The sequence below is a fragment of the Arvicanthis niloticus genome, chromosome 13 (genome assembly GCF_011762505.2).
Source record: "Arvicanthis niloticus isolate mArvNil1 chromosome 13, mArvNil1.pat.X, whole genome shotgun sequence".
In the NCBI taxonomy this organism is placed as follows: domain Eukaryota; kingdom Metazoa; phylum Chordata; class Mammalia; order Rodentia; family Muridae; genus Arvicanthis; species Arvicanthis niloticus.
The window spans coordinates 50725344-50747849 of NC_047670.1; the positions used below are offsets into that span (position 1 = coordinate 50725344).

Here is a 22506-nt window from a genome sequence, read left to right on the forward strand (position 1 = left end):
CACACATGCCAGAACACACATACATGCATATATGTACACACAACAACCACAACAACATTGACTGACATGAAGGAGAGATAAACAGACTCATGAAAACTTGACCCCTAGGGGCTAAGGATATAGCTCAATTGGCAGAGTGCTTGCATGCTATGCATGATGTTTTGGTCTCCCATGCCACATAACTCAGGCAGGGTGACACATACCTGTAATCACAACTCTTTGAATATAAAACCAAGAAGATCAAATGTTCAAGATCATCCTTAGCTACATATTGAGTTAGAAGTCAAGTTGGGCTACACGAAACCCTGTTTCAAAAGAAGAAAGGAAAGGAAAGAGAAAGCTAGACAAAAACTCAGAAAGGATATAATACAGAACTCAAAATATCTTTAGGACCAGCCAGGTAGTTCAGTGGATGAAGGAGCTTGATGATACAGCCTGGTCACTTAAGTAATATATACACATATGATATATACTGGTACATATATATACATACAATAACAATTTTTTTAAAAAGTCTTTCAACAGCAAAATCTATTATGCAATCACAGAATGTTTTACCCAACAAAAGAACAAGACATTTTTCCCCCAGGGCACCAAAGCACCTCCTTTTTCCTTACATGGTGATGTTTGTTAAGGCCTAATGTTCTCACGTAACAACAGAAAACTGGCATTTGTGGTCCAACATGTTTTGAAGCATAGCTGGGATAGACTGTAGTCTCATCATTGGGAAACAAATAAGTTTGAAGTTTGAGTTTAGCCTTAGCTACATAGTTAGATTTTGTCCCAAACAAACAAACAATCCAGTATAAAATACACAAGGAACATAAATAAGTAAATGGGCAATGTGTCTGAGATTACGGGTGGAATGTGAGCTGTTTTTAACTCAAGGTCAGCAGTAAACCCTGTGTTTTGGTCAGAAAGCAGCAGGTAAGAAGGGGATGTGGGTCCCAGGGCTTGCACATTCCCATCCTGTAGAAAAGATGAGAGACAGCTCATTCCCTGAGCTACAAAAACAGGCTCAAAGAGCCAGGCTGTGGTGTGCATGCCTTTAATCCCAGCACTTGGGAGGCAGAAGCAGGCAGGTCTCGGTGGGTTTGAGGCTAGCCTAATCTACAGAGCTGAGTTCCAGGACAGCCAGGAAGACACAGAGAAACTCTGCCTTGAAAAACTAAAACTGAGCCGGGTGGTGGTGGCGCACGCCTTTAATCCCAGCACTTGGGAGGCAGAGGCAGGCGGATTTCTGAGTTCGAGGCCAGCCTGGTCTACAGAGTGAGTTCCAGGACAGCCAGGACTACACAGAGAAACCCTGTCTCGAAAAACCAAAAAAAAAAAAAAAAAAGAAAGAAAAAAAAGAAAAACTAAAACTGAAACCAACCAACCAACCAAGCCCAAAGAAACACAAATAGCTGGGGATGTAATGGAACTTAGGGTAGAGCATTTACCTAGCGTGGGTCCGAGTCCAAGCTGGATAGGGATAGGGACACAGAGGGATACTAAAATTATACAGACTATATTCTTTACTATGACAGCATCAAATCAAGGCCAGAAAGACAACAAGAAACATTTCTAGAATCCTGAAAACCAAGCAGTACACTCCTAAATAACCACAGGTCAGAAAGCAGCAGCACAGAGAGAGCGAGCGCGCACAGCAGGGCAGTGCTGGGACACAGCTAACCGAACAAACTTAGACAAAGGAAAAACTTCCAGTACTCAAGAACCTAGAGGAGGAAACGGGCAAATAAACGCCACGCAAGCAGAAATAAATAACAAAAAGAACAAAAAGCAGTGAAATTGAAAAGGGAAGAAAGCACCAACAGAACAATCAATGAGCCAGAGCTGCTGTGTGAAGTCCGGCGGGATCAGCCAACTCCAGCCACACAGGTGAGAAAGAAACACACTCGGTATCAGGAGTGGGGTGCTCATTAGAGCCTGGACACTACAAATATAATTGCAAAATACTTCAGTCACACTCACATTTGATAACTTAGATGGAACTGGTCAATTTCTAGGAACACTGACACTGACTCTCACAGAGCACTGAGTGACAATACCTCCCCAGGGAAAGCCTGTGACTGCAGACTGTAGGCCCCACTGCAAACTCAACTACATCATTAAACAAAGAATCCACACTAGTGTTTCTCAAATTGTCCTAGCTGGCAAGAAGAACATATTTCTAAACCTCTCCCATAAGGTCAGCATTACCTGGAAAACACAACATCACACTGCCTCAGAAGCCCACGGCTGGCAGTACACTCGGTGACAGAAAAGAAGGCTCCGGTGCTGCCACCTCTACTTGACAGTATTGACTTTTCAGCCAGAACAAGTAGGCGAAGAGAAGAAACCAAAAGCCTTTTGACTGAAATGGGAGCAGTGACATTTTGTCTGTCTTCAGATGACAGATGTTTCAAAACTCCTAAGGAACCCATAAAAAATATTAGCATTAACAAATGAATTCACAATATGCTGTGAGGAAAATGCCCTGTTTATGGAAATATGAAGTTGTCCAGTCACCATGGAACACAGTTTGGCAGGTCTACAAAAAGACAAATATAGGATTGGCATATGATCCTGCAAGGAAGTAAAAGCAGATATTGATGCCAGTATCCATTATAGCGGAACTCACAGCACCCAAAAGGTGGCAGTCACCCATGTCCATTTACAGATGTGCAGGGATGAACAGAATACCTGCACACATGTGATAGAATATTATTTGGCCATAAAAAGGAATGAAGTGCTTATATATGTAACAATATGAACCCTGAAAACACTAAGCTTGAGAAAAAGACCTACATGCCAGACACAGAGGAACAAATACTGCCCAATTTTATCATGGAAAACACCCAGATAAGGCAGTCAGAAGCTGGGGGCAGAGAGGAAAAGGCCATTGCTGCTTGCTTACTGTGTTTACAGCAATTAAGTTTGAAGTTCTGAAAGAGGTTTGAAAATATTTCATAGTGGTGCTGAATGCAGAATACTGTGAATATTTACTTACTTTTGAGATGGGCCTTGCTGTGTGACCCTGGCTGGCCTAGAACTCAGTATGTAGATCAGACCGGGCATCCACATGTATTGATCTTCCCACCTCTGCATCCCAAGTGCTGATTCAATATTGTAAATCTAATTAATCAGTGACAGAATTGTTGCCTTAGGAATGGATAAAAGAACAAGCCTTGCTTATAACACTTATAACTGTTACAGCACAGACTTGTGTGGGGCTCTGGGATTCCTACCGAGGGCCTTGCTAATGCTAGGCAGGCGCTTTTCACGGGGTTATATCCCAGCTCTGTATTAGAATATTCTGTTTCATTTCATGCCATAATTAAAAAACAAAACACAACAAACTGTTAATGAGGAGGGCTTATTTCTATGGCAAGGTGCTTGCCTAGTGTGCATGAAGCCCATGCTCAATCCTAAGCACTGAAAAGAAAAAATATATATACAAAAGCCATGACACGGAAACAAGAGGGTGCGCTGTGTGAGCTACACGTCGATGAAGCGGTGATTTCCGCTAAGGCTTTAACATTCTGAGGGACAGGAAGACAGGTTAGAATGTCAATTGAAAAATACGCTCACTACATAAAGACACAATAAGTAAAGGCCTCATATGATAAACAAATCAACAACAGTGTGTCCCATGAGTGCGTGGCAGCTTTCACAGAGATGGTTAGCTACCATATGGCTCTTCCATGGTGAGGCAAAGCTGGCATCACATCCATCAAGTGATAAAAGCGTGCCCTGGGTCACAACCAGGGGCAGAGAGAAGTGACACAGTGCCACCCTTACCACTCTCTACCACAGAACCACCCTGACCGTGACAGTGAGAGGCACTCTACAGAACAGTCAGCAGCCTGCAGTTACCAATCTGTCCACAAGTCCAGAGGCTTGGCTGCCAGCTGGCAGAGGCTACCCTCTGAATGGTAAGACCTGGAGCAGCCCTGTGGCCCCCAGAAAGGGAAGGAACAGAGACTTACTCCCAGCCTAAATTATTCAAAAGGAAAGGGAACGTGCCTCTTTAACAAGCCCTGGCTTTATGAAGCAAGGTTAACAGTTTCACTTGATTCAGTGGAATATTATAAACTCTCCAGGGCCCATTTGAGGACTTCTACTTCAGGCGCAAGGTGACGACTCAGCACTTTTTATATTATTTAGAGAATAAAATTAACCCTCACAGGCCCAGGCTGCTGCCTCCCCTCCCGCTGGATCTGGCCTGCTCAGCGCTTTCCCCATATATAATTACAAGCTGCTATCCATCATGCAGCAGGGACGCGGCGCTGACACGCCGAAAGGGACGCAGTAAGCACTTCCACTAATAGAAGCAGGACTTAAATATCGCTCTGATATCTTCATTTAAATTGGAATATTTTACAATAATCAGCTGCAGCTTCCATGGGGTCTTGTCCCTCACCTGGGCCAGCACCTAAAAGTGTTCCTGCCAGGGCCTGCCAGTCTGCAGCTCCCTGGAAGGGCTTCCTTGCCAGGATCAGTGCCCTTCAAGGTGACCTGACAGCTCCTGCCATACTTATGCTATCAGTAGCAATACAGAAGCATCAGTGTGCTCTAGGAAGTCATTTCTTGTATCATCCCTGGAAGGGAGTCTTGAGTCACTTTGTTGGGGGACAGGATAAGACAGAAAGCATCAAAGAGCTCAAGCAACTTCAGAGGGCTATGCCCAGGTATGACGGGGCACATACACTGTGCTTCTGGTGCCCCCTGTGATGAGAAGCTCCTAAGAGAGGGCTATCCCATGCTACAGGATTTGTGGGGTAAAGGCTGGCCTTGCACTTACATACCCTACACTGACAGTTAGCCTTGATTTCACTTCACTGGCAAAGTGAGGTTGGGGACAGGAAAGATAGCAAAGGCGTTTTCCATAGGCCCCCAAGTGGTATGTCATAGCTCTACTTTAGGATACTAGGGACTAAAGGACACTCTCTTCAGGAGTACTTGGCCATGTTCAGGCCCACTTCAGGCACAGAGCCCCAGTCTGAGGAGCTTGGGTATAAGAAGCTTAGGGAGGAAGGTTAGGTTCCTGGGGCTCTTCTGTAGATGTGCGGTTGATAAGATCATGCTGGCTCAGCTATAGAGAGTTTCCTGTAAGAGCAGGAAGGTAGGAATAAGCCGCCTGGGCAGCCAAGTAAGTAGCCTTGGACATCTAGGAGAAGGCAGCATGCCGGTTACCCAGGGATATGGTGGCAGCCCTCCTAACCATTTCTTAACCCTTAACTCCATACTGGGTTTCTCCAATGGGTAACGGAATCTAGCTCTAGCCTCTTTGATAGAGGATAGCTGCCCTCTATTAGAGGTGAGATGGAAGTGAGAGATGTATACACACACACACACACACATATACACATACATATACATGCACACACATATATATACACACATATACATATGTGTACACACACACACATATCCACCCAGCATGAGGCAGCCACTTCAGTCCTATAGAGCTTCCAACCTTTGACATTTGTTTCAGTCACTACTGGCCTTAACCCTCAGCAGTCTCCTTGGGGTTTGCTGTCTCAGCCACTACATCTCTCTCATATTTTGAATGGGCTCTACTATAAACCCTTTGTTGCCCCTGCAAGAGGACCTGGCATGCTGGGGCCCTGTGGGACTCTGGGCAAGTTGCTGTACCTCTCAGTCATTTGTGAGATGGAATCACAGCCCACCTCAAGGCTGAGCAGGACTACAGAAGCCAATGCAGAAGGAGCTGTTTAATGATCTGTCCATGCCCAACTGTCGTCCTCACCTTTGCACCCAGTGGGCAGTAGCCTTTGAGGAAGTCGCTGCAGACCTCGGCCTTGCGGGACACGTACACGTGGCTGTAGGGGCAGTTGCTGTTGCTGCAGATCCCCTTCAGAAAGTAGGAACACACAGGCATCTGTGGGAGGCAGGGGAGAAGTGAGAACCCAAAGGTCTCTACCTTTGGACCATACTCACTTTGCTAGTAAAAATACCATGACCTGCGGGCCACTGAGAGGGCCCCACACCTGGACAACAGCCACCCAGATTCTGCGGAGACCATCACCCTGGCCCTCCTGAGGGAGAAATGAACACAGAGCTGGATGTAATGGCACACACCTTTAATCCCAACACTTGAGAGGCAGAGACAGGTCTGTGTAGACCAGCCTGGTCTATACAGCAAGCTCCAGGTTAGCCAGGGCTCCATAGTAAGATTCTAGTACATGGGGGGAGGGGTGGACTGGAAGTGACAAAAAACCCCCACAAGAAATGAACACATGCCTGCCGGCAGCAGATGGAGGCCAGGGAGCCACCTTCCCTCAACAGACCCCCACTTCCCTTGTCTGCTCTAACTTTAGCCAGTGAAGAGCTAAGTAGTCTGTAACCGTGCCTTGTTCCTAGCTGTGCCATTCTCTACATGTGAGCACAGGAAACAGGGCTCCTAGCCACCAACCCACGGGAGCTCTGGGACGTGAGCCTACTGTCTATGTGGGGCACACTTGGAGCTGGACATCCAGTCCATCAGGCCAAGTACTGGCCACATGGTAGCACCAAGGCCTAGGGTATCAGTAGGTTGGGTCCTGGAGCAGGCAGTTGGATGCACCTGAGCAGCTATGGGTAGACAGGCCTGGGCAAGCAACTCAGTCCAGGAGCTAGGTGTCCCCTGTTCCTCTCTTAGCAGAGAGCTCCAACAGCCCTAGTGACTGTTGGCTACAGGTGCATGTGGCCTAGAAGGGGAAGAAGGGCAACCCAACTCCAAGAGGGACAAAACCTGTAACACAGGACCTGGATTGAGACTACCCAGGGAAGAGGCTACTTCTGAATCTTCAAAGCAACTCTGCTCCTTTCCTTTCTGTGGGACAGCCACCAGCCGTTTGTGGACTGTTTGGAGAATAGGCATTGTCACTGTCCTGACCCAGCATGTCCTCCTCAGCCCCAGGCAGTCACTTACACTCCGCTCCACATATCTCAGCCTTATGACAGACGTGCCACACTTGCACTAGCAGTGGGTCTGAGGAGTACTTCCCTGTCCCAAGGAGCCCATGGACTTTAAAAAGTTACTTTTCCGGGGCAAGGTGGGAGAGGGGAAGGCAGGAACCTATCTGAGGCCAAGGAGGAAGAGGCTGGGACAGCAGCCCTGGAGTAGACAGAGGAGGGGAAATCGAAGAAACAAAGGGTGATTTACTGAGCAAGAGTTTATTTTTAATTGTCTTTTAACTGCAGCCACAGAGGGGAGAGGGGCTGGGGGCCCTGTTTGGGCTGGTGCTGGAAAAGCTATAGACAATTCCCTTAATGTGGTTTTTGATATAGAGCCCAAATTAGCTCTAATAAAAAGGGATAATAAAGCCAACTCTTGCACCAAACAGAGCTCCTCCTGGCTGTCAGAGTGGGGCCGTTACCAAGAGGAAACTGCGTTCTCATTTCAATTAACCTTGTTTGCACCCCGCCACGTCCACACAAATAACAATAACATTAATTCAGGGCGCTGGTGCGGCCCACACATTAGACAGCTTGGAGTGCGCACGGGCTTTGGAGCTGGCGCTTAATGAACCTGAAACTCGACGTGAATTTCCAAATTGCTCACGACAGAGTTTCGAAGCTCGATTAGGGAGAAAAATGCTGATTCTCTCCAAGCTTCTCAAGGGGAAAAGCTGTCGGAGCAGCAGCAGACCTCACCCGCCCACCTCCTCTGCGCTGCGGCCCTGGCCCCAGGCTCTTCCTCACACTCATGGCCATCTTTTCAGAGGTCAGTGGGTATAAGTAAGGTCAAGTGATCTGTGGCTAGCACTGGGCCCTGGCTGCAGTGCTCTCAGGCCTTCTGGGCTGGGGCACACCTGCACATGGCAATCATGGCTATGTTGCCATGGCTCTTCTGACCAGTATGCCATCCATGGCAGGAAGTAGAGACCTTGGCCCCATACTCTAGGAGCCTCTTTTAGGCTTCCCTCCCCTGTGCCTGTAGTGGAGGTGGAAAGTCATCAATGTAGGACCTGGGGCAATGATGACAAGAGAAAGTAGACTCTTGATTGTGCTCTAGTAGCTGCTTCTAGCTGGAGGAAGAGGTGGGACAACGCAGCCAGGACACGGGAGTGTGGGAGGAGCTACAGGAACACGTGAGGTGGGAGCTACAACTCAAGACCAAGGAAAACTACACAGTGCAGTCTGCCTGGAGGTTAGGTGGCACCCAGGAATGTCTGGAAGAGCGGGCCTGCTGACTACACAACACTCACTTTTTCCTTGGACACATGGTGAGAGAAAGGGCAGGACCCATCTGTCTTCTTGCATGTGCCTCGAACAAATCTGCAGCATGGGATAGGAAGGTTTGGAGAGGGCTGGTAGCAGGTTCTGCCACAAGCCCCCCAAGTTGTCAGGAAAGCTGGACAGAGCACCTGGTGCACACAGCCACCTTCTCGGGGTCATGGATGTAGGGGCAGCATTCACCACGGTTACACCGGCCAAAGCGATTGTAATACATGCAGTACTCTCTCTTCTTCTCTTTCTTCTGCTTCGCCTGCCGGATGATAGCCAGGCTCCGCTGGATGGCCCGGCTATATACAGGGAGAGGTTTGTGAGCCCATAAGTGAGCAGGGAAGCCCTTACCTTCCCAGCCTCAAGGGACGCACCTGGCCAAGGAACGACTGCAGGTGGTAACAGGGTCCAGGCGTCCTATAAGGAAAAGGAGCAGGCCACATCAGGCCACAGCCCAACTGTAACCCTTACCTACCCTTCCCTGACTGGCTCACACCTTCTTCCTACCAACCCATCTTGCCAAAGACCCCTTGAACCGCCCAGCACTTAGCTCAGGCATAGATGCTTTCTCCAGGAGCCCTTCCCTGGGGGTCAAAGCATCAGAGTGAGAACTGCTGGGCCCTGTATATGGGTTATGTCAGCCCCTGATGTCTTCACCCAGCTTGGCTCCTGAAGATCAACTTGTTGCTTACTGGTTCCCTACTGGCTTCCCAGCTTCCTGCTCCCCTCAGTGTCCAGGTGGCTCAGGGGATAGGTCCTTGGGCTGAGGGAATGACTGGCCCATGGACATGTTTCTAGCTCTGTCCTTGGCCTGGCTACCAAGAAAGTCATTGTGCAAATGACAAAGGGTGATAGCACTTCACTTTGTCAAGTCTGGGGAACAGAAAGGGCTGCTTATACCAGGGTAGAAAAGATGGGCCAGTATATACAGGAGAAAAATTAGTTTTCAACTTAAAAAAATTAAGAAAAAAAAAGAAAAAGAAGGGAGAAGGGGAGGGATAGGGAAGGGGGAGGAGAGAAAGAAGGGAAAGAGAGGGAGGAGGAAAGAAGAGGGAAAAGGAGGGAGAATGGACAAGAGGAGAGGAAGAGGGGAGGGGAAGAGGAGAGGAGAAAGAGAAGAGAGGGAAAAGGAAGAGAGAAGGGAAGAAACAGGAAATAATAAAGGAAGACGGGTGAAAGGAGTGGGAGGAAGAGGGGAAGAATGGGGAGGAGGAGACAGAAGAAGAAGAGAGGGAGGAAAGAGAGAGGAAGGATAGGGAAGAGGGGAAAGGGGAGAAGGGGAAGGGGACAGTAGGAGAAGAGAGAGAAAGAGGAGAAGAATGAGGAGAGAAGGGGATAAGGGAAGGAGAGGAAGAGGAGGAGGAGGAAAAAGAGGAAGAAGAAAAGGAAGAAGAGGGAGAGGAGGGGGAAGAAGAGGAAGAGGAGGAGGAAGAAGAGGAGGATGAGGAAGAAGAAGAAGAGGAGGAGGGGTAAAGCAGCACAGTGGCTGCAGACAAGGGTGTCTGAGTCTGAGGTGGCCATGTGGCATGAATAAGACACTGGGATGGGAATGGTGATCCCTGAGAACTTCAAGGTATCCATGGGGTTGGGGGGGGGGCGGGGATGCCCAGGCTCACCACATAGCTTTGCCTGCCTTTTAAAGACACAGGGCAGGCAGGGGAGGACCTGCTCAGGATGGCTTCCCTGGTTCCTCAAATACGCACATGACCCTTCCCAGACCAGATCCAATTTCCTACAGAGCAGCTGCTGAAATGAATACAGCACTAAGAGGCACAAGTGACATCATTCAGAAATTCTGAGGACCTGAGGTGATGACAAAGCCATCTAGGTTTTAAAAGTGTATGTTCTAAAGCGCCTGAACACACATAACCAGGCCCTGCTCCTCCATGAGAAAACTTGTGATTGGCTCCAGAGCAGCACTCCTCAGTCTACCTCAGATCCACTGCAGCCCTTCATGCCTCACTGATTGAAAACTCAGACTCTCTCCCCTGGAAATCCTGTAAGCTACTTGGCCCTGAGAGCTCCCTACACTCTTTTAACATCCTCCCTAGGCAGGGGTGGGTGTTCTGCTGAACCCTGACACCTTAGGAACACTGGGCCTAAGACAAGACCAGGCCTGCTAGGGAACTCTGCCTGCTGCTAGGGAGTACCTGAGGTATCTGCTAAATGAGCTGTGAGACCGGATATTACCCTCCAGGGATTCTGTGGGACTCTTTGGCCAGAGATTGCCCTATACTTAATATCGGTGCCCTTGTGTTTGAAAAGGGCATCTGTGGGGTCCCAATAGGAAGCAGAGGTTCTGTTGAAGAACTATGCCAGCTCAGGCAGTTGGGGCATGGATGCAGACCTCAAGGCAGGTACAGGGATCTGAGGGCACAGGAAAGACTGCAGGGTGTGAGAAGAAAGCAGCAAGAGGAAGCGAAGGATGATAGGCTTTCAGGGTATGTAGAGGCAAAGAAGGCCTCTATTTCCAGTGAAGGACACCTGTCCTTAGGGTGGCAGTGGAGTACTGTCCAGGTGGCACAGACACACAGTCACACCTGCCAGTCTTTGTAACCAGTGACGTGCAATGTGATAGTCTGTCAATGAGCACTGGTTCCCGGGCTGTCGCCCAGGCTGCTGGTGGCACTGGCACCATCTGCTCCCAGACAGGGACATGCAGGCATCACGTGCCACCTGTCAGGACCTGGTAGGGAGCAGCTTTCTCGTCTTTCCCCTTTCTGCTTTTACAAACACATCAGCGTGGGGTTCACGGTGGGAGTTTTGACAAGGATAGGAGGCACCTTTCCAAATGCTTTGCAGTGTTAAAAATGCACATAAAGTAGCTGGCTTGAAAAGAAGCAGCCGGAGGTGCAAAAGCATAGCCCTGACCTGGGAGCACAAGGTGCTGCTTCTGCTGTATACTCTGGAGCACTTTTACTTCCTGGAGCGTCCCAAAATAAATACTGGCTCCCTCCAGCTCTACCCTTGCTCAGTGCCCTATCTGTTCTCTGGTCCTCAAGGGAGCTCATCTTTCTGAGAGGTCAAAGCCTCCTCAGCATGTGGCTACCACTCTGGCAGAGCCTGTCAGGCAAACAAGAGACCAAACTCAGGTATCTGCCTGAGTCCCACTGCAGAGCTGACTAGTTGATCCCAGGAGGTTAGAGCAAGGGCCTCCTAAAGCAGGTCCAGGCAAGGTGCATTCAACAAAAGCACCTAGAGCTGCAGTCTTGTAAGAAAAAATGGCAGAGGAATTATCAGTAGAAACAGCATGTGAGCAGGGTCTCCATGATCCTGCACCCCTGGAATGCAGCTGATAAGGCTTCCCTACAAGCCCCTCTGTGTAACTTCCTGCCACCCAGGGAGGGGAAGGCAGGCCACAAAAATTAGCTACAGAGGGATAGGTGTGATGGCACATGCTTTTAATCTCAGGACTCAGGAGGCAGAGGCAGGTGGATCTCTGTGAGTCTGAGGCTTAAGTTTCAGGGCCTCCGGACCTACATAATAGAAGGACCCTGTCTCAAAAAAAAAAAAAAAAAAAAAAAAAAAAAAAAAAAAAAAAAAAAAAAAAAAAAAAATTACAGATACCTCACTTGCCTAGGAACATGTAGGTAGCTAGTCAGCAACAAAAAATACAGATCACTCCTGCCTCTCTTTGGCCTGAGAGCCCTAGAATCCCTCAAGAAGCTAGGGCTAGCCTAAGACTGGACTTGTGTCCCTCACTGAAGGGTCTGTTAGGCTCTTTGTGCCCTTAGCAAGTCTAGCCAACCAAGGACACAGGTCCCAGGCCAAATTACAGGGCAAGGGTGCAGGAACTGAGCCATCTGAATAGCAGGTAAACCTGGGAAGGTAAGCTGAACTTCAGAAAGCCAAGAAAGCCATGGCTAATGCTGACTCTGTCCTTGAGGGCCTGGAGGGGGGCCAGGAGAGGAGTCAGTGCCCCATCCCTCCTGTGAAGGGTTGTACTTTCTTGTTGAAGTCAAAGGTTTGCTGACACTAGGGAAGAAAATTTATTTCTTTAATTATGACTACTGTAAGTGGGCCAGTCAGCGGGAGTGCACAGTTGGGAGCAATATACCTTCTTCACTGTGGGGTGGGGGTCATGTAGTTGGGGGGGGGCTGTCTCGGCATCAGGTGCTATCCAGCCCATGGATCATCTTCCCTGGCCCAGAAAGAAGGGTGTGGTTTTGCTTGGCTGTGTCTCTCATCCCATCCCAGGTAGGGAAAAGCCAAGCCCCAGAAGGGTCCCAGAGTAGCTGCCAAGGCTTAGTTAGTTGGTTAGTCAGGGACAATGATAGTCCTAACTGCAGCAAGCTGAAGCCTTGGCAAGAGCAGAGACAGGAACAGAGACAGTGGTAGAGAGGCCCACTGGGACTCCCAGCCAGCTCTCAACACATGTTCCCTCAGGTCACTGGCTGAATGGAGGCAGGTGTCTGCTAGGGTACTGGGGAATAAGGCTCCAAGGGCTTGTGGGAACACAGATTCCTGCATAGTTGGGTCTATAAGCAAAGGACGGGGGCAAAAAGGACGGCCCAGAGGAACTGTTCACAGCACAGTGATAAGGACGTCTGAGTGTGAGAGACAGAAAGGCAGAGTCTATAGAACTCAGCACTTGGCCCCTGGGTCACAGGAGCAGACAGCTTCCCAGTAAGAAGGAAGAAGGAAGCAGCCCAGCCCTCTTTGTAGCTTAGAACCCACCATCTCCCAGTGAAGGACACCTGACTACAAGAGGCCAAACCCAGCACTGCCACCTGCCCTACCAGAATTTACACCTCTCATCTCCACCTTCCTCGGGTATGAGGGATGCAAGAAGCTCAGGTGGCTGGTGTAGCCCCAGGCCCCTAGGCCCCTAGGCCCATCCAGCCTGACACAGTGTAAATCATGATACAGCACAAGATGGCTAGTCCCAGTATCTGAGGATAGGACCATGTGGCAGTCACTATATAGTGATGGTACAGGTTAATGAGAGAGCTTATTTCCCAGCTCAAGGTTCAGTCCTAACCCAAACCTTGGTGCTTAGGAAGCCTGGAGTATGAGACAGAGCCAAGTCCCAGGCATAGAGAGACCTCAGTGGGTATGGTGGGGAGGTGGAGACCTAAGGGCATGTAAGAGTCAGAGTAGAAGCCCAGGCTGCTACCACAGTTCTCAAGGCAGTCTATGAGGCTCTCCTATACCCAAAGGAATAAATCACAGGAGCCGCAGTCCCTCCGCATCTTCCCCAGAGAACAGCACCTGGAAACGCCTTTCCTGAAGAGCAACTCTCAAGCACAGCCTGGTAGGGACACAGAGAAGCTGGCTCTTCCCAAATGGGATGTGTCTACTACCCTGGGCACTGCCATCTCCCAGGTTGAGCCCTTCTCCTTTTATCCCCTCTGGTGAGTGAATAAGGCTGGGCACAGCTGAACATCTGCAATCCCATAGCAAGCCACAATCTTGCCATATTTTTTGATGGGCAAAGAAGAGGGTAATATTGGGCTGAAACCAAAATACTTTTCTAGTTAATTTGTACAATAAGCACATCCAAAGCATTTCCTGCTCCTGCATCTGTCCCCAGGCTGCAGGGAGCTTGCAGCAGTGGTGGTGCCTGCCTCCAGATACAGTGGGCGAGGCATCACCAATGTGATTAAGGGTACCATGGCCCCAGGTGCTCGCTCACCCGGGCATGTTTACCATACCTGGTTTGTCCTTTGTCCAAAAGCAAAACACAGGCACTCCTGCATCCTCTCCCACAGAAAATCTGGGGCTGCTCAGCCAAGCAAGAAGCAAGCACCATTCAGACTCCCAGGGGACACTAGGGTTGCAGGGCCTCTGACACTGCCCCCACTCTGGCTGCCCCTTTGGTTTCATAAGGGATAGCTCCTAATGCCCTATGTCTATCCAGTTCACTGGGTATATCTAATCATTAGCTTAGAAGTTCCAGAACCCAGACCTTGTCCCCCTTACATGGCTATGCCCACAGCTGAGAGCTTCATGGTAGAACCAAGGTGCAGAGAAAGTGAAACACTAACATTTGGTGTCTACCCTACACCCCCTCCCCCAGACTCTTCACCATCCCAGCTCACTCACCCGTGCGGAGGAGGGCCTTGTTGCTGTCACTGGGCCTGCTGGAAGTTTTGGAGAGCTTGTTGGCAGACACCTTGTACAGAACCCCTCCAATGCAGCGGTAGCCTTTGTTGCGCCATCGAGGGGAACCAGGTGAGGCTTTCCCTCCCCCAGTGATTGTTGGGCGAAGGCGGTTCAGCACTAGGGACCTACAGAGACAACAAACTGTTTATCAGACATGGACCAAAATAAGCTCTAGATCTGGTGGTCAGGGCTAAACCCAGCCTGAAGCACCTGCTGTATGGATGTACTGCAGTTGGAGTGGCTAGGGGTCTTTGGTCCAGCTATTGCTGGACCTCTGCCCCCTTCCTTCTCACGGGGGCACTTCCATAGCAGCAGCCAAGGAGTGCCAAGGCACAGTATTATACAAGCTGGCTAGGAAATCATAAGCTCCCAAAGGGCCATAGAGAGGAATGGAGTCTTCCAACACTCACCTGTCCTTAAAGACTGTCTCCTAGGCTGGCCACTAGTGATGCTGAGGATGTTCCCTGGGCACGAGAGAAGGCAGCTGTCTGGACACCTATGTTTTGAAAATTTGTGCAGGGCCCTGGCCCCTTGATACCAGTTTATGACACCCACTTGGGCTCCTGCCAAGGTTGGTGCAGACTCTGCCCCAGGACAAGAGATGTCATGGGATCAACTGGGACTACTGTTCATTATGCCCTTCTCTTTACCCACTGCTCCAAGAACTCTGTGCTGAGAATGTACGAGGGCAGTCCTACAACCCTAGCAGGCCCACTATATAGGATACAAACTGCTGTTTAAGCCAGGCAGTGGTGTTGAACACTTTTAATCCCAGTACTCGAGAGGCAGAGGCAGGTGGGTCTCTGAGTTCAAGGCCAGCCTGGTCTACAGAGTGAGTTCAAGGGCTACACAGAGAAACCCTGTCTCAGACAAACAAAAGAGGTGGAGATGGGCAGGAGGGAAAGGAAAGGAACTGTAGTTCAGGAGTCTGAGGCAGTAGTAGGACTGGTGGCTTGGAGAAGAGATCTGAGCTAGGTCAGTCTTCAGTCTTGGACTTCAGAGCCCGCCCTATGGCTCTTTCCAAGACTTCAGGTCTTGCAGACACCCTAGGACCCCTGGAGGCTCAACACTAAACAAGCTGAGGAAGGGCCTTGATGTTGCAATCACTTGGGAGAGAAGGCCTCTGTCCTCCACCAATGTGACAGCCCCTGCTTAAGTGAGATCTGAGCAGACTGTCCCCAGGGAGTGAGGAAACTGTTTTGGTGGTGCCTTATTTATGTAAATCAGACACTACTTATCACATGATCACAGCCTGCAACCACTGCCCTCTAGTGGCAAGTGTGAACAATGGGCACAAGCTATATATCACAAAGCACACAACAGTCCCCACTCCCCAGAGAACAACTAAAATTGAAGGTAAGGCCAGCATATCCTGCCTAGTACAAGGCTGTGACCCTTTTCTTCCAGATCTCACAGGGTACCCCCACTGGCTCCCATGCCCCTGTGGCCTATTCAGGCCTAGCTCCTGAGAGAATGTCTGAGATCCCACAGCTGTAAGAGACCTTCTCCAGCAAACTAGGGCCACGGAGGTATCCTCAGAGCTGAGCTGTAGAGTAACAGCCAGAAGGAGTTTTCTTGCTTGTCTTGCCAAGACACCTGAAGCACTGCCCACCATAGCCTGCCCTGTAACCCACAGGGGGAGGGCAGCCATGTACTTGGGCCCAGCTACCATTCTAACAGTCAGCACCATACCCCCTCTTTGAGCATTAGTCTCTCCTCTTGCCAGCCAGTGGCCTCACAGGGCTCATTAGTGAGATAATGTGAGCAAAGCGAGGCAGCCGCCAGGGGACCAAAGCTGCGGTGTAAGTACAAACACAGTGGTAGGGAGGCCACAGAAGGCACTTAACCCAGTTTCTCTTAATTAAAATTCAAGTTCACCAACACCAATCTTGGAAGGAAAGAGGCCTCCAAGAAGTCAGGCTGCAGTGATCGGTCTGCCTGGCCTTTCCCTGCACCACCTATCACACACTTCACCAGCCCTATAATGGGTACCATCCGGGTTAGGTAGGGGCACCCTAAGAGACTGGGACCTCCAGGAGCTAGTCTATCAGACTTTGTACTCTGGCTATCACTGAATATGAGGAAGGCCCAAGCAAGAGCAATCTTCTATTGTACCAGCCCCTTACTTGTCAGTCTTAGAGGCTTGGCGGTATGTCCTGGTCTTTCCATCAGATCTGTCCATTTCACAAAGGGAGTTCAACTTAATCTTAAACCCTCAGCTAAAATAAACTGGCACGAGAGCAGTAGCTAATGGGGTTTGGTCAACCTGAGGCTGGCTCCTCACTATTTATAGGGAAGATATCCCTGCACCCATCAGCCTGGGGCTACAGTACATGCTGAGGAAGAGGAGACTAGGGATTGAAGAGTACCATTCTGTAGCAGTGACTTCTCACCTAGCTTCTGGCCACCCTACAACTGGAGCTAGAAGACAGCTCTGGTCCTTACCAGAAGACTGATGAGCCCTTGACTGGAGTCTATGCAGGCTCTCTTCTCATAATACTTCTCCCAAGCACCCCATTTCTATAGCCATCTATGTAATATGAGCAAATACACAGCCACCAGAAATATGAGGGTCAGAAGACAAGCACACTCATGCTCAACCATAGTCTTGGGCCCATCCCTGTGAGAACACACCTGATGCTTTCCCTCTAGAGGCTTCTTAGAGGGCTGTGCCAATGCACAGTGAGCCCTGAATAGGATCCCCATCTAGTCCTCCCTAGATATAGCTACAGAATGAAGCTATAGGTTAAAATAGTGTGAGGCAGTCAGAGACCTAGGCAGGTCCAGCCAGAACTGTGGAGTTCCTTTTCTTCTTCAAGGACTTGCCCAAGAAAGAGGCCCTTATGCATGAGGGAGTCTTGAGTTGGAGACTATCAAGAACCTGCCTCAGGGAACCAGGAGGCAGGAGCCAGCGTGGGTCTAAGGTTGGGTTAGGATGCCTCAGCCCAGACTTGGTTCCCACTGGCTTCACCCTGAGATGAACAAGCCAGTTTTTCATGATTGGTCTTCGGAGCTGAAAGGTTCATCTGTGGTTACAGTTCTTCCCAAAACAGTGTTAGTTATTCCACATGTTTATTTTGTTTCGAATTGCACTGCTTTTTTTGAGACAAGGTCTTACTATGTAGGGCAAGATGACTTCAAACAAGAGACATTGCTCCCTCAGCCTCCTGAGTGCTAGGATTATAGGTGTATGCCACACATGGCTTGACATGTTTAAATTCTTATGGATGATCAGGAAATACCCATTTGTCCATTCCTCTTTCTTCCTTTTTAAAAAACAAACAAATAAACCAAACACCTGCTCATTAGATAGTGATAACAACTATGAGCTATCTGTGGATCCCCTCTCTTCTTATCCCAGCTTCTGTGTGTAAAAGCCTGTGGATCCAGGCTCTGCAGGGAATGGGGTCAGGTACTACCTGCTGCTTTGCTCGACCAAGAGCCTGAAAGTCTTGTATGGAAAAGGCTACGTTTGGGGTGTTGACATGGATGAGCACTCAAGGAGATCAGGCTGGACCCTGGGGCTTAACAGGGTCAAGGCAAAGGCCTTTCCCTCGCCCATCCACCCACACCCCTGCCAGCTCACTGGCTTTGGAAGCCACAACAGAGGGCGCCAGGTGGGGCCTTGTCGCTTTTTACTGCCATGGGTGTCACAGCACTCCAGTAAATTGTTACCCTAATGGAGAGGACAGCCTTTGGAAACGAACTGTACAGAGAAGAGGGGATAAAATTAATGAGATAATAGCAGGGCCAAGGACCCTGCAAGCGCCTGCCCTCGCGGCACGGCTCTGTAATTCCTTTTCTGCAATGGGAGCCGCAGATCTAAAGGCTTCTCCCATCCGTCCAGCAGGCCCATGCCGCCAGGAAATTTCATTAACGCTGGAAAATAGGAAAGGTATTAAGCGTGGATAATGAAGGCCAGGGAGGGAACAGTGCCTTAAGATAGTCTTCTTTCTCGCCTTTGTAATGGGAGGCATGAACTTTCCCTTCAAATCCATTTCTAATCCATTTGAAATACTACAGCAAATTATCTTTCCTTCAGCCCGAAAGCGGCCAGCCAATTTACTCCGAATAGAAGTGACAATGCCCCAGGATTTATCACCATAACCTTGACTACACCAGGGTGAGGCTGGGCCTCCCCTCTTACCCTTGGGGGGGCACACAAAGGATGGGGCAGGGGGAGATAACATTTTAAATGAAAAGCAGTGATAATGGAGAGAAAGACACACACCTCAAAAGTAGGTTTTTCTTTTTTTTCTTTCTTAAAAAGAGAGAAAGAAAAAAAATGAGAAGAAGTGCTGTGTGTCCACTTCCTTACGAGCAGTGGGAACGGCCAAGCCTGGAGCTGTCTGGTCTGGCAGAGGTGGTAATGTGGTTGGGGTACTTGGGTGGCTAAGCTACCATTCCCTAGCTTTAGCTTTATAGAATCTGGACACAACAATGCTCCAATTCTTGTACAGCCAGCAGCAGCCTGAGGTCAGTGGACAGGTATCTGGCAGACAGCTCTTCCTAACAACTGCCTGGAGGACCTCTTGGGCATAATCCTCCAGACAGCCTGGCCTCTGCAACCCAGACTCTGGGCACTATTCTCTTGGCTGTGTAATCTCCTCATGCATGGGACCCTGGCATGCAACACACCCCTCTCTTAGAGACCAGTGTGACCAGTACAGTCCCAGCACAGGTGGTAAGGAAGCTAAGGACCCTGGAGGAGACTCTGGGCAAGAGACAGTCAGGTGACATGCAGAGGCCCAGGCCACAGCCAAGTAATTCTAAACTTGGAAGCTCACACATACCAGGTCTGATGGCATCTTTGAACAACAGATACTGAGATCAGAGCCAGGTCTCCACAGTGAGTGGTGCTTAGGGAAGAGAGTTATTCTAGTAGCAGGAGCAAGGAGTATGGCTCTTACAGAGAAGAGGCCTAGCATTACTGGGAAAGGGACCTAGGGTTCATTTCCTTTCAGTACACCAAACTGTGTAGATAGAAGAAATCCAACCCTTAACAGTAAGGGTGACGATCATGACGAGTTCCGCCCAGAAGCCTCCTGTCCTGCCCAGCTCTCCTCACACTCACCCTCTTCCTCTAATCTATCCACCTCTATCCCCAGTACCTTCTGTCTCCCAGACTTCTAAGAAATAAAGGCCTTGCCACCTCCCCTCCATCCCCAGACCTCATCTATTTGTCCTTTGCTGACACCCTAGACCTCAGCCTGGCTTCTACTGGGTGAGGTTAAGGGTCCCTTCCACTCTTCCTGGACCATTTGTTTGAAACCACACAATTGATAAAGTTCCTCCACTTTCCTCAGTCTGTGTATTTCACAAAGGGTCCATGGGCTGGGCTGCTGAGTCCTTGCTGGTCATGTTCAGCACCCACCCCACCCTCAGCCCAGAATTTCAGTTTTCCTAGAAAGTTACAGAGCCTACAAAGTATTGTACTCCCTGGTGTTAGGCCTGTGTTCATGATGTCCCTCTGCCTAAAGACATGATTAGATCAGGCGCTATGTCCTTGGGGAAGCTTCCCTCAATACTCAGGGAGGGTGAGACACTCCCAGCCTAGGGAAGAGATAGGTTCTACCTAGCCATTTGTCTGTCATCCAGGACTCCTAGGGGGCAAGGCCTATCTGTGTGGAATGTGGGAAGCTCTAGAAATCTGTGCTAATGGACACGTGCCAGCTGGGAGCAGAGGTGTGTGGCATGGGGCTCCCACGGTCTCTCAGAAAGTGCAGGGACCAGGGTGCATCTGAAAGCTCTGGTCAGTTACAGCCAGGAAGAGCAGGAGCCCGAACAAGGAGGACTTGCTAGAGAGGGCAAGGCTGGGAAAGAAGAGGAGGAGGGTCAGAGGACACATGAGGGCAGAATGGTGACCCCACCATGGCTAGCCAGAGAATGGCAGCATGTGCGGCCAGGCTGCCCAAGTTGGTGGTGATGGAACAGGAGTTGGGCAGGCTGGCTGGGGAGCAGAGAAAACAACCAGGGAAGCATTTTTCAGGAAATGGAGCACGGTTTTTGAAGCTCCGAGCTGAGCGATCGAGAGTGCGCAGTCAGCAGAAGAGGCAGCTTGCACGGCGAATCCCCAAGTAGGTCAGGCGGAGCCGCCGTGACAGGCACTAAACTGCTTAGCAGGGCTTTCCACCAGAAACAGACCGCCCCACCCGAGCCATTCAGCTCAGGAGAGTGAGCTAGTGTGTGTGTGTGCCCATGTGTATGCAAGTACATGAGCATGGGGGGGAGGGGTGTAACCAAGCAGTATAAACACTCCTTTTCCCTAGTGCTAGTCCTACCTAAGGGTTTCAGTACCTGCATCTTGGGCAGGGCAGCACACGAAATGCTCTGGAAGACAGAAGCCTCACTCAATAGGCTTATCTCAATGGCTTGGACAATTGAACATCACAGGTTCCCAAGATGGAGACAGTCCTGGGAAGAAGACTACCAGGGCCATGAGGAACAAGCAGAGCAGAGCCATGAGGTTGGGGGTGACTAAGACTACTTATTATCCCTGGGATACAGGCACTATGTACAAAGGAAAGGGGCATTCTTGCCCCAGAGGGCCACAGTGAGGGTAAGGACATGCTTGGAGAAGGCTGTCTGTGTGTACTGTACCAGCGGAAAGACATCAGCCTGGGACAGGTGAGACCACTTAGTAGGTGGGGATGCAGGTGGATGGCTGTTGGTGAAGGGGATGGAACCATTAGCTAATTAGGGCCCAAGGTCGACCCATGAACAGGGCTCCAAGGAAGAACTCTGCTATGTCACCCTAGGACTGACTCTTCAGGTATCACTCCTTGAAGGACCCTACTCCACCCTCTGTCTTACATATACACATTAATGAGTAACAGTAATTCAAGGGCACCCCTTGCCAGCCCAGCCCAGCCCTGTCCAGTGGTGGTGGGTAAAGCTAATTGAACTGCCTCCATTACAGACACCACTGCCCTAGTACGAGGGGCTGGGCGATTTTATGTACTTTATGTGCTCTCGTCTATTCAATTGGTATTTCGATCAATGGATACATTACAAGCTTTCCCTTTAAGAGCCTAATAAACAACAAGATGGAAAGTAAAATTCTCCATAAAATGACACTTTTAAAAATCCATTTCAGCTGAAGCTATTGGTGTTTTGTATGTTAGCTGCAAAAAACAGGTATTGCTAGGCCTTAATAGCCCTACTCAGAGTGCAGAGTTCAGCAACATGGGTAAAGAGGCTAGAGCCCAGTGGCTAGCACAATTATCCTTGGTGGTAATAGCTGGAATATACCACAGGCAATGCCCTCTGTCCTCTGCAACTGGACACCAGTTTTGCCACATCAGCAGCCCAGAACCCACTCAATACTGATGTGCCAGCTGCTGAGGGGCATGGCTAGGCCCTCAGGTATCCACCCATAACAACACTTTTCCATCATGCCATGGGACAAGCACTCCAAGACTGTGTACCAAATCCAGTTGGCTCCCTGTATGAGGGGAACCTCACTAAGAAGTGGTGGCTTCTACGCCAACACCAGGGAAAGACCACAAGGCTCAACAATAAAAACTCATTAAAATTACAAGGATGAACAGGTAAATGTATGTGAGAATCAATATCCTTCCAAGATGTCAACAAAAGCCAGGTGGAATATACAGAAGAAAAAGTAGTAAGAACTTCCCAGCAGGCATATCTGGTCCACATGTGGAGGCACAGGGGCACCCCTGTAGCACTGACAACAGGAAACACGCACAGCAAGGCAGGGCCTTCCAGACTGCAAGAAGGAGAACACTAAGAAAGATGTTGGTTTTGCGGATGGTTGTTGGGGAAGACTACAAACAGGACCCAGCATTCCTCAAGTTCACCTGAAAGAACAAGTGTTAAGGAATGATTCCAATGAACAAGGCAAGGCATCCACTGGTAAAACTGAGGGTCAACCAGCCCCAGTGTTTAAGGGTCTGAATGAAAGATGAATGCCATGTACTTGGGGGACTTAAGGAAACTCCTTTTTTTATTTCCTTTGGGAGACAAAAGAGTGTTAACCTACCCCATAAAATAAAACTCGGCCAAAGGATTATAGACTCAGATGTGAATTCCAAGTTTCTGGAAGAAATTATGACCTTGGATAGACAAATTTTTCTTAAACAGGATACAAAGACACTGTTCATAAAAGAAAAGAATGATAAACCAGAGCATTCAAAAGTGCCCTCAGACTGCTGGTGCAGCTCA

The 22506-nt window shown here is 49.4% G+C and overlaps 1 protein-coding gene across 4 annotated transcripts in view; it reads right to left on the minus strand.

Moving 5' to 3' along the window:
• Positions 1-22506, minus strand: part of Zc3h3 (zinc finger CCCH-type containing 3) — an 86267-nt gene that overhangs the window by 16359 nt on the left and 47402 nt on the right. For all 4 annotated transcript variants that reach the window (XM_034516966.2, XM_034516965.2, XM_076911517.1 and 1 more), the window contains 5 exons: positions 14263-14447; positions 8592-8634; positions 8358-8516; positions 8199-8268; positions 5756-5887 (listed from right to left, as the gene is read on the minus strand). In XM_034516966.2, coding sequence (XP_034372857.1) covers positions 5756-5887; positions 8199-8268; positions 8358-8516; positions 8592-8634; positions 14263-14447 — 589 coding nt within the window. The remainder of the gene's footprint in view (positions 1-5755; positions 5888-8198; positions 8269-8357; positions 8517-8591; positions 8635-14262; positions 14448-22506) is intronic.